The following is a 12,675-nucleotide window of genomic DNA, read 5'->3' as shown; positions in this document are numbered from 1 at the left end:
TCCCCCCCCCCCCCCCCCGACGGCGCGCGGTCTAAGGCCAGGGAAAGCACCCGCTTTCCCTCAGCGCGCCTCCACCCAGCTCCATTCACCCTGGACGCAGCCTAAGTTAACAGTAAAGAGGCATTGTAGCCCTGCAGATCAATTACCATGGGGACTGATCTCTCTCACTGGTTTACTGGACTGGACCACTGGTTTAGATTGAGAGCCAAAGTTTTACACATTTTAAAATGACTCATGACAAGGACTCGATTAGAATTTCACAATGGACATGGTGTTAGGTTGTCAATGCCACAGAGAAAAAACGCCTGTATGTATGCATGTATCTTTATTTATATAGCGTCATTAATGTACATAGTGCTTCACAGCAGTAATACTCGTGACCATCATATAAATAACAAATAATGGGAAGAAGTGCTTCAGATATAAAAAGTAACATTTAGGAAAAGGAGTTCCTTTTTTGAAGAGCTTACAATCTAATTGGTAGGAAGAACGTACAGACAGTGTTCTGGTAAGTGCATCTGCAAGGGGCCAAGGTTTATGTATGAGGTGTAAATGATCAGCCATGTAGTTACTCATATGCTTTGTTAAGCAGGTGTGTCTTAAGGTGGGTCTTAAAGGTGGATAGAGAGGGTGCTAGTCAGGTATTGAGGGGAAGGGAGAGGTGTGGAGCAGTCAGTGAGAAAGGTTTAAGGCGGGAGAGGGCTTTAGATAAAGGGGGTAGAGAGAAATCCTTTAACGGAATGCAAGAGTTGGGATGGTGCATAGCGAGAAATTAGGGCTGAGATTTAAGGAGGGGCAGAAGACTTTAAAGCTTTAAAAGTGAGGAGGAGAATTGTGTGGGAGATGCGGGATTTGATAGGAAGCCAGGAGAGGGATTTCAGGAGGGGAGACGCGGAGACAGATTTAGAAAAGAGGAGAGTGATTCTGCAGCACTGTTTGGGATACATTTTAGGGGAGACAGGTGAGAGACAGGAAGGCCGGACAGCAGGAGGTTACAGTAATCAAGACAGAAGAGAATGAGGGTCTGTGTCAAGAGTTTTAGCAGTCGAGCAATAGAGGTAAGGGCATATCTTTGCAATATTGCAGAGGTAGAGACAGGTTTTAGCTACCTTTTGAATGTGAGACGAGAATGGGAGACAGGAGAATGTGTGATCCCTAGGCAGCGTGCTTGGACTACTGGGTGAATGATCGTATTTCCAACAGTAATGTGGAAGGAGGTAGTAGGGCCAGGTTTGGTATGAAACATGAGCTCTGTTTTTGACATGCTAAGTTTAAGTCGGCAGAGGGCCATCCAGGATGATATCGCAGAGACACATTCAGAAACTTTGGTCTGTACAGCAGGTGTAAGGTCAGGGGTAGAAAAGTAAAATGTGTGTCGTCAGCGAAGAGGTGATATTTGAACCCAAGAGATGTAATTAGGTCACGTAAGGGAGAGCTTTGGGAAACGGCCCCAGTGCTTCCTGCTGCACACGCACGGACTACAGCCGCGATCGTGGTCTGTTGGGAGCGCGGCCATGGCGGGGCATATCTGCCCTTCCATTGGTGCGCAGCGAGCACATCGCAGCACGGAAAGACAAAATTCTTGTCTTCCCTGCCAGTGTATGCGTCACAGCGCTTTGCGCGCCCACACACACGGCCACTGGGGCCTGCCTAATTGAGGGCTGTGCTGTAGTATGCGGCGCACACGCTGCAGAAGCCACGGGGGACCTGGTCTATAGAGAAAAGAGAAGAGGTCCCAGGACAGAGCCCTGGCGTACCCCCAGAGAGATCGATAGCAGAGGAGGGGTTAGCAAAAGAGACACTGAAAGTACGCTGGGAGAGGCAAGAGGAGCTCCAGGATGGAGCTCTGTTACGAATACCAAGAGTATGGAGAATGTGAAAGAGAAGAGGGTGGTCCTTGGTGTCAAATACTGCAGAGAGGTCGAGTAATAAAATGTATGAGGTGTAAAATAACAGCCGCAGAGCTACTGTTGTAGTAAGGATAGGCCCATGGGTGATAGAGCTTCATATATACATTAAAATAGGGATGTGAATAAATAAAATGAATATGCACTGTTGAGATCTGCAAATAGTTAGAACTAACAAAATATTGCCTTTTAGGGAGTATTCTTCATTTTAGCGTCTCATGTATGAGAACAAAATACTGCGAGGTATTGCAAGGTGGTGTGTCTCACAGACAGATATCCCTACAGTGGTGCACAACAGTCTAATATTCATGAATTTCAAAGATTGTGGGTCAAGCATCTACACTAAATGGCGAATGATAAAAACCTATTTTTTAAAAATGGATAATAAAGAACATAAAATGCCTCATCACAAGATGAGCATAAATGAAAACAACCAGTTCAGAATTCAGATAACCACTTGCAGTGTCAGTATATAAGTGTATATAGTAGACTCACTATGCATGGTATGTGCAGAGAAAAGTGCACCCATACCAGGTAAGTTGTGTATGCACACACTAGTACAGCTCAACCCCGTTATAACGCTGTGCTTGGAGTCCAAAGAATCACTTAGCGCTATAAGCGGATCGCGTTAGAATGAATGTACAATTGTATGTATTGTACAATAATGTATTTAAGATGTCAATAATAGTGTTGTAAAGTATTCATGAATACGAAAATCGGGAGCCACTCTTGCATCGCGTTATAAGCGGATTCGCGTTGTAACGGATCGCGTTATAATGGGGTTGAGCTGTATAAGGTGTGAAGGGTATGCCAACATCAACAAAAGCTGTAGCCAATTGCTAGTGGTGGTTTATCTTTTAGCTAAATGTATTGGGGCTCACCTTGGTTACACTCCAGTGTCGACATATAAACTGGTGAAATCCATATAGGTCTAAAATAAGGAGCAGACTGTACTCCTTATAGCAAATAGTGACTCCCTCTGCCTCAAGTTGCAGAGGCACTCTGGTGGATCCTTTATCTATCCCAACATAGAACTAGTTTGTCTGCGAGATGTCCGTATTGTTAATGAACTGGGTGGTGCTCTTTGAAGAACATATAAAGTGTACATTATATATCAGGGGAACTCAAGATTGGAATCACAATCGGCCTATTAAATTCCAAAATCGGACCCTAGCTCGGTACCAAGAGGCAGTGACTTGCACTTGCCGTTTCTTAGGCCCGTTCTATACTGCATGCGGCTGTGCGTGCCTGTGCGAACGCGCGTGCACGTGCCGCATGCTTTTCCCTGTTATAGAGCCGGGAGCTGCAGGTACTGTGTGTGTGTGTGTGTGTGTATATGTGTGTGTGTATATGTGTGTGTGAGAGTATGTGTGTGTGAAGAAACTCCTAAATAAGTTTAATAAATATTTTTTTATTTTATTTGTGCAATCATTGACACATACACACATTCATCCATTCATCCATCCATTCAAACACACATCTATCCACACATACATTTCAGCGCCGGTAGCGGCGCGAAATCATCTTTTCCCCGTCTTCGCCGCTGTCTGTCGGCTCCCGGCCCTGCAAGCGTGCCGCCCTTGTATAGAAGGGCTGGCTGACCTCAGCCATCTATAACTGCCATACGCGCACACGGCGTAGCATGCCCCGGCACTATACAACGGCCCTTACTTGTGCAGCTTGAGCCATAAATGGTTAATGTGATAACCAGATCCTCTTTCCCCAATATACTAGTGTGTTGGTATCGTTTCCTAACTACACACTAGTTCATATGAATTTGTAACTGCCATTCGGCCCTATCTATGTATATATTTGTATTTATAATGTACTGTGCACACGCTGCCACAAAAGTTCTTAGTGGGTGCTTGTGTCACTAGTTACCGAACTCCGTTTTGCTCCACCATTGTTCTCGGTAAACTATTGCGGTTCACGAGGATCGTGACCATACAATCAGAGTGACACGTGTGAGCGAGTCTTAGAAAGACCAGGTAAGCAGTTAAAAATTCAATATGGTGCTTGACATCTCCAGCACAAGTTTAGCCGGCTATACCTATATAGGGCCGAATGGAAAGACTTGTAAATATTATATAAATAAGAGAATACATTGTAGTGGGATCTATACCAGTGGCTGATTGATTAACCCATTATACAGCCACGAGTAAAAACACAACAGTAACTTACTGGGCTTTTGTTTGTATTGGCACTGCATGCAAAGCATGTATCCTGTGCACTCTTCAGTAGACATAGCTCCAGTGTCTCCATGCTCAGTGTATACCAAAAAGCTTCCTGCTCTGTAATAAGCTATTTAATGCTACAGCCTAGGTAATGGCTGTCTGAAACATAGCAAGTCAGTGCATATAAAACAATAGGGAGCCTGTATATTATATACAAATTTATGACCCAAATAATATTATATATAGATAAGGTATATGAGTGTAGCTGGGCACAAACCAGTATCTGATCATATAGTGGTTTGAGCGACTGCAAGAATTTGCCGTGCTTTTCTATACATATGAACTAGAGTGTGTAGCTAGGAAACTATACCAACACTAGTATAATGGGGAAAGAGGATCCGGTTATCACATTAACCATTTATGGCCCAAGCAAGAAACGGCAAGTGCAAGTCACTGTCTCTTGGTACCGAGCTCCGGTCCGATTTTGGAATTGAATAGGCAGATTGGAATCACAATCTTTAGTTCCCCAATACATTATGTACACTTTGAAGAACATATAAAGAGCACCACCCAGTTCATTAACAATACGGACATCTCGCAGACAAACTAGTTCTATGTTGGGATAGATAAATGATCCACCAGAGTGCCTCTGCAACTTGAGGCAGAGGGAGTCACTATTTGTTATAAGGAGTACAATCTGCTCCATATTTTAGACCTATATGGATTACACCACTTTATATGTCGACACTGGAGTGTAACCAAGTTGAGCCCCAATACATTTAACTCACAGATAAACCACCACTAGCAATTGGCTACAGATTTTGTTGAGGTTAGCATACCCTTCACACCTTATACAGTACTACTAGTGTGTGTGTGTATACACAACTTACCTAGTATGGGTGCACTTTTCTCTGCACATACCATGCATAGCGAGTCCACTATATACTCTTATATAGTGACACTGCAAGTGGTTATCTGAATATTCTGAAGTGGTTGTTTTCATTTGAGGAATTTTATGTTATATATTATCAATTATTATTAAAAATAGGTTATTATCTTTCGCAGTTTAGTGTAGATGCTTGGCCCACAATCTTTGAAATCCATGCATTAGACTGTTGTGCACCACTATAAGGATATGTGTCTGTGAGGTACACCACCTTGCAATACCGCACAGTATTTTGTTCTCATATCTGTTCATCTCCCTGGTAGCACACAGCAGATCATTAATAACTCTAGTTAGAGCGAGGTCCCCCTCCTTGTAATACGTAGTTTCTCATGTACACAAACATACATTTGACCTATAAGTTAAAGTACAAACTACAGCTCAAAAAGGTAGTGATTCAATCCATAAAACTGGAGAAAATTCACACACAACATGCCAATATAGATACATCCGATTAACATGTGTTCAACGAATCCAGCCATTGTAAGCCTACTAAAGTGTGGGCATTAATGGATGACGAATCACATTGGCTCAACATCAATTAAGTACCATAACGACCAGCCAGAAAGGTTGATACATAGCATCCTTTACGAGCGCCACATCAAATGGACGCAACAAGTTATGAGCCACCTTGTATGCGAATTAGTAGCACCTCCATCTGTGCACCAATGCAATTCAAGCTTTGAATTTCAGTAAGGATTAAATAAAATTACAGATTCAAGTTCTAACTGAGAAACATTTGATAAACATCACCGATGAAGCACCTCACACTTCCGTTTAGTTTCAAAGTACAATTAGAAATCAAGCACGCTCTTCTTTTGGGTTCCACTGCCTGTAGCAGCTCAGCCAAAGGTTGGAGACAAATCCAACACATTGGGAATGTGGCTGAACACTAAAGTTACACGTGTTGCAATTTTAGTTAACACTGATTTTTTGGAATTTAGAGGGGGAAAGAAATACGGATTTAAAAAAACAAAACAAACATAATCCCTAAATAAAAACACATTGTGGGAATTTCTGACCAACTGACTACAATACCATCACTGGTGCAAAAATACTACTATTTTAAACCATCAGTTGCATGGAGATTGTGCTCACTGTCCTCTGGTAATGTACAATTTACTGTACTTTTGTTTCGCTTAAGGACAGGCTATTAGGGAGAAGCATGAAACAGGTCGTTAAGCAAAGCGTTGTGTGCACCTTTGTGACTGAAGCGGTTACCGTAAACTCTTTGCGATTTCCAACAGGAACACTGCAGATTATGTTTGAAGGCCAATCCTAAAAATGTGTTGCAGGCGGCACAGAGATGAGCGTTCGTGTGTAGAGCAACTGGTCCCTTACCTGAGAGAGCTGTCTGGGGTTGGGGCATCCAAAGAGCGCCGAGCTGGAGCTGAAGCTGATAGCACCTCTGCGGCTCAGGACATGCTTGGGTACCGACCTGTCCAGTGGCAGCACTGGCAACTGGTAACATACTTCCATTGAACACTGCCTCAGTGGGGCTGATCCGCCAAGGCAACCCACCAATAAAAACAGAAAGGAGACAGACAAAAAGCAAAATATCTGGGAAGGGGGCACACACAGAAATGCACATGTGCATCAAAAAAGCGGTGGGTCAAAAGAAATGCGATCAAAATGGACTCAAAATAACAATGACAATCCTAGTCAATAAAAAATAAAAAATAAACCACCTCCACCAAACCATCCATTGTTTTTTTTGTCTTGACCACCCCAAAAAACAAACCAAAAAAAAAAAAAACCGTACACTAGGATTGTAACAAAAACACTGGATGTGGATGAAGCAAAGAATAGATGTTCAAGAGGGGTCAGGAAGGAAATTGCACTGCAGGGTGAGGATGGAGGACAGTTGAGGATGTTCTGAGAGAGGGGTGTGTGATCAGGGTTTGTTTTGGCTAAAATAATTCAACAGGTAAATAATGAATGAGATCAGGACAGATGCCCCTTCCCTGGTACTACCCAGCCAGTCCTCCTGCGGCAGTGCAGGGTAAATCAGTCAGTCATCAATAAAAGGGGGTGGGGGTTCCCTCTATACTCCTAGCCTGGGCATATGAAAGAAGAGGACCCCTTGTGTGTCCCGGGGTGGCCGTCCCTCAGAGGAAGCGGTGTGGCCCTGCAGGGCCTGTGATGACAGTACCCGGGCTCCCTGGCCGTGCAGTGGGGTCGGGGGGAGCAGCAGCCCGCGGCTGGCAGCAGTGATCTGGGCTCGGGTTGTGCAGGTTGCTGCTGCGGTTGCTCTCTGCGCTGCGCTCTTCTCTTCTCCTCCCTTCCTGCGGGCTCTGCACTCCCATCTTCCCCTCCTCGGTGGTGTCAAGGCCGCCGCATCTCCCCGGCTCCGGGTGGGATACAGCAACAGGCCCTTGGGGTGACAGATCGGGGGCCACTCCCCCCCCCCAAAAAAAGATCTACCCCTCCGGGGCGACTTCTCTGGCGACCCCCGCAGCGAGCTGCCGGGGAGTGTCCCTCTCCTCCCTCTAGCAGGGGGTAGACTCCGCTATGGTGTCACACTCCAGGCGAGCCGAATCCCTGCACCGGCGCGTGCACCCCAACAGCACGGACCCGGGAGGCTGCACCGGCGCGTGCGCCCCAACAGCACAGACCCGGGAGGCTGCAGCACACACAGAGCTCCCCGCAGGCAGCGGGAGGGAGGGCGCAGCGCACACAGCGGCTCAAGCCGAGATCTCACTGACACCCTCCAGCCTCTCTTCACATCCAGCACTCTCCTATTGTCCGGGCTGCTCAGCCTCCCAAATGCAAATCAATGGGGAGATGCAAAGGGGGAGGGAAAGGGGGGGGGGGGGTTGTTGTAACCCCCTTAACCTAGAAAATAATAAAACTGAATACGAATTGATGCCTTACAATAAAATCACGCACTGGGCGCGCTGCAGAAATAATGTCTGGGGGAAGAGATGCATGGGAGGCTTTTGTCTTAACTCCGGGAGATCCCCGCAGCTCTCCCTCTTATCTGCAGCCAGGATCAGTGTCTGCAATAAAAATAAAAAAAATAATAGCACTCCCTTTCTGTGCAGGAGGGTGCTTGCTGGTGAACCAAACACGGCGATCCGTTTCTCCCCCTCTTTATTCCATGGCTTTCCCGTTGAACCCTTTGCAAATAATAGTTAAAAAAAAAAAAAAATATAAACAAAAATAAAATAACAATATTCCTCCCCCTCTCCTCTCAGCAGCTCCCCATATCTCCGGCTGCAGACACCACCTGCCGGAGGCGGGGCACGGTCACCCTGATTGACACTGGCTGCGGCTCTACTTCCCCGCCCATTCATTTTATCACCTCCTTGGCGATTGGGTAGGTCGGCCCCCCGCTCGCTGTAATTTCCATTCCCATTGGTCGGCTGAAGGAGAAGGGTGATCCTTAGGTCTGGGCTTGTAGGCAGGGGTATTCCAGCACTGTGGGGTTTGCTCTTGTACTGATCTGCATCATTGCAGGTGATTGCTCTGCCCCTAACGCATGAGTCATGCTGTGCATTGGATGCTCTTAACTCTTTACAGCACCTTGGGCCCTTATGTACTAAGAGCATTGATTTTTCTTTAAAAATATCACATGTGAGCACATTCGCATGTCTCAGACAGGTCTGCAATTCTGCTTTTCCCCATGATCTTTTAGCAAACAATGCTTCCACTGCAGGATTCTAGGAAATGAACATGCAAATGAGCACAACGTGTCACCTTTTGATTCTGATCCATTTAAACATACAGTAGACTCTTATAAGCTGATGCCTGCTGTATTACGCAGCTTTTCAGCACAGCCTGGGTGTAAGAAGTGCATAGCTAGTAACCCTACTCACAGACAGCTGTTTTGACATTTTGGGTCTTATCAGTATGAGGATGGTGTGACGGTGGAGGTAGCCAGTCTTCATAAATAAAGGTGAAGCCCGACTGGTTACCCCTTAGAAATTGTGTGGCCCCCAGTAGCTAAGTAGCACTATAAGCCGGAGACAGTGTATTTGTGTGTTATGATCAAATGCATGTCTGTAATAAAAAGATTTCTGTGTGTTTCCACATTTCCAGGTCAGCAGGGAAACAGAGATTTCTTGTGCATGAGTTTTAAGGGTGACATTTGGGTCAAACGTGTTCAGAATATGCATATGTTGTCGGGGACCAAAGTTACCGGTTCTCCAGTGAAAGTACCAGACGAGCAGGCAAGGTCTGCGAGTACGTGTATGCATATTGACCCGGCAATATCTCCCCTTAAAAACATAGTAGTGACTCCCCGATAGGATCTTTATTAAGCATATCCCCGGCCTGGATTAACAAGTGTGAAATGTGTTTTACTTTGTGTAGCCATGCATAATAATGACTGCGTACATCTTCCCTGTTGGCAGTAAGTCCTGGTAAATACAGGTCTGCCAACAGTAGTTATGGAGGTTTTCCCTCACACCCTGGTGTGGTGCCCTGTGTAAGGAAGGGAGTGGCTGTATGCTCTGAGTCCCTGGATAGTGACATCAGAGATGCGCCTGCCCCCTGAGGTATAAAGGGCACAGCACTGTTAGTTAGTGTAGAGTGTTAGCCAGCAGTTGTGTGAAGCAGCTGGTAAAATGTATGCTACGGCATAAAGGATTGGAGGAATACTTTTGTGACCCTAGTGCTGTAACTAGCGGTAGCAGAGTGACCAATTAAGTCTGTCTAAGCCACACTGTGTCCAGGGATCTGGCGCAGTGGTGATCTCCCTACGAAAAAGGGAATCCCACTTCAATACGGGAGGGCGTACCTGGCAAAGGGACAGCACGGAGAGATGTGCGGCTAGAGCCGGCAGCTGCATGGGGCAGTCTGCTACATCCCAATCTACAATAAAGATGCCATGTTCAAAGACAACCCCACTGTGTGAGTGTGAGATTACTCTGCAGTGGCAGTCACCACCGAGAAGGAGTTCCTCACCAGGACCATCTCCCTGCGGAAGCATAGATCCTGATGAGGTGGAGGCGCTGCACATGAAGTAAGTTGGACTCGTAACCACTACCTCAGATACCTGTCCTGCTGCCATCCTCTATAACATCAAGCGGGAGACTCAGGAGTCCTGTTACTTGCAGGTGCACCACCACACACGACCTTGTAATGGGGACCGGTTAGACCACACGGGCCAATATGAGATTGGGTGGGTCAGACAAGGGGTGTCCAGCCGTTACATTTGTATGCATTCATTTCTGCAGTCAGGCCGGGCATCTACATAGGTGCCGGGATGTCTGCATAGATATCGGAGTTCAAAGGAGAGAAGGGAAGTCCAGAGGTGAGAAGACCGTTTGGTGAGCAGGGATGGGTGGAGTACCAGGTCCGGAGAACAAGGGCACCCTGCTGGGACACCTTTTGGACTGCTAGACCTGGTGGAGCCTGCCCAGCGGGTGGCAATGGGTTGGCTAGGGGAAGATACTCGTAGGTGCGTTTCCCACTGGCCAATTCATATTTCCCGATCGACCGGCTTTTCGAGCCGGCTTGGCACGCCCACTCCTCTGTTGTCAGCAGCCAGACGAGCCCCTGTTCTGATTGGCTGGCGGAGGTACTATCCGTTCTCTGATTGGTCGCTAGTCTCCTTCCCATTGTAGCCCTTGTACCCCCTGGATAATGATTCTACCCGTGCTGCTGTCACCTGTTTAGCTATCAGGAGGTGTGAGCCTCCGCCACTGGGAGCTTGGGGTAATATTTATCGTAGTTTCGATGCAGCGCCTCAACCTGAGAGGGATCCCAACGTAGTGGGAGAAGCCCCTCACAGGAACCAGTGATAATAATAAACACATGTAGCCCTGATAGGTTTTGAGCTATTATTCTGTCCTCCTCCTGGCAGCAAACCCTGGTAAGGGCAGGTTTGCCAGTAGTAATCATGGGTTTTCCCGACACCTTCTGCAGCTCAGTGAGTCACAGAGAAGTAGTGCAATCAGTCCTGGTGTCCAATCAGGAGCAAGGTCTGGTTCCTACTGGATCTGTACTTAATGAACTGTACTTCCTGATTTAGATCCGTTTGTCTCTACCATTGAGAGAGACAGGTTTACCCTAACCAAGCTGTCAGGGCTCTGGCAGTTTGAGGCCCCCCCTTAGGGGAGAAGAGGGAAACCATTTCCTCTTATTCCATCAGGGGATAAGGGAAGAGCTGGGACTGCTCCTGGTGGCCCTTTGGCTGGGAGTGTAAGTCCTGGAACATCCTGAAGGTGAATACCGTATGTGCCGTAAGGAAAAAAGTGATCTGCGCTCAAATAATCGTGATATTGTGCTCTTAGTGATATTGTGATAAATAAACAATGATAACCTGTTTACAAAAAATGGAGATTATGCTGCTGTGCTCGTGGTATCGCTCCACAAACCGAACTAGTGCAAAAACAAAAAGAGAGACAGCGCAAAAAACCTCATTGTGCAATGTATAAACAAAATTGTATTGGTAAACTGGTAAGTATCACACGTACATCAATATGGTAAAAGTTAGGCAAGACATGTTATGGACATGTTACCACTCTGTGCTCTTGAATCCTTGATTTGGGGTCACCCGGATCAGCTCACTTCCCGCAGGTTCCGTAGAATAATTGCAGACCGCTTTTAGTTCAATCCAGGACCTCCGTTTGGCAAGATGCAGGCACAGTGACCGCCGCCACAAAGGAAGAAACTGCTCCGGTTCAAGCAGCCGCAGTAGGGAAGTCTCTCAGCCGGTTTCTTACTCCTCGATCACCAGACGCACACCAGTGACGTCATCAAGCGGCGTCAGGCTAGGATCCGTGTCGCACGCGAATGAGTCACCGTTTTGGGGAGATAGAAGTCCCGAGACTGTCCAGAGCCACAGAATGAAACAAACAAATGGCATAAAAACCTCCAATGGGTAAAAGGAGAATGCGCCCTCAATCCAACGCGTTTCGTGTATCAAACACTTCGTCAGGGGATGGAGGAGATGTTGAAGGGGGCGCTTGATATACCCACAATCCTCTTGTGATTGGCTGATGGAAAAAGTCCAGCCTCTCACATGGGAGGTATAACATACAATCTAAATCACAAATATTTATTAAATAAACATATATGGTACACAAATTATTTATTAAACTAAAACATAATTGCGATGTTGCTAGAAGATAAAAAACATATATTAGTATTGGAATAAAAAATAGAATTTATTATCAATAAACTAATCTAAATGTGACAATGATAGTAAAAAAAGAAAAGAAAATGATACCGATAGATCAAGAGAGAATCTCTATAAAGGATTGGCATCCCTGTGTATTAAAATACATATTAAAAATCACATAAAATTCACAATGGAGTTCAATAGAGAGACCACACATCGAGTTCTTCATTTAACCCCAAGGGAGACAGAGTTTGCATCTTATAAATCCACAAACTCTCCTGTTTTGAGAGCATCTTATCTCTATCTCCCCCACGTCTCCCAATAGTAACAGTTTGGATACCGATATATTTCAAGAGACTAGAGTCGCAGTTATGTTTATTTTTAAAATGTCTAGAAACACTATGGTGTTCTAAACCTAATCTGATGTTTCTTGCGTGCTCTAGTATCCGAATTCTCAGGTATCTCTTGGTGCGTCCAACATATTGGTACCCGCACGGACATTGAAGTAAATAAACCACATATGTGGATTTGCAGTAAATACAGTCCTTGACCGTAAAACATTCTTTTGTGGTATTTGAAACA

General features: G+C 45.8%; 1 protein-coding gene across 1 annotated transcript in view; it reads right to left on the bottom strand.

The window, feature by feature from the left end:
- Positions 1-8,256, bottom strand: part of PDE7A (phosphodiesterase 7A) — a 131,277-nt gene extending 123,021 nt beyond the window's left edge. Inside the window, exon 1 of the mRNA XM_075584019.1 lies at positions 6,366-8,256. Within this exon, the coding sequence (XP_075440134.1) occupies positions 6,366-6,503 (138 nt within the window). The 5' untranslated portion in view covers positions 6,504-8,256. The remainder of the gene's footprint in view (positions 1-6,365) is intronic.
- Between the last annotated feature and the right edge of the window lie 4,419 nt (positions 8,257-12,675).

Source organism: Ascaphus truei, chromosome 2 (assembly GCF_040206685.1).
Source record: "Ascaphus truei isolate aAscTru1 chromosome 2, aAscTru1.hap1, whole genome shotgun sequence".
NCBI lineage: Eukaryota > Metazoa > Chordata > Amphibia > Anura > Ascaphidae > Ascaphus > Ascaphus truei.
The sequence above is the reverse complement of the archived record's forward strand: the minus strand, read 5'-3'. Positions and strand labels throughout refer to the sequence as shown.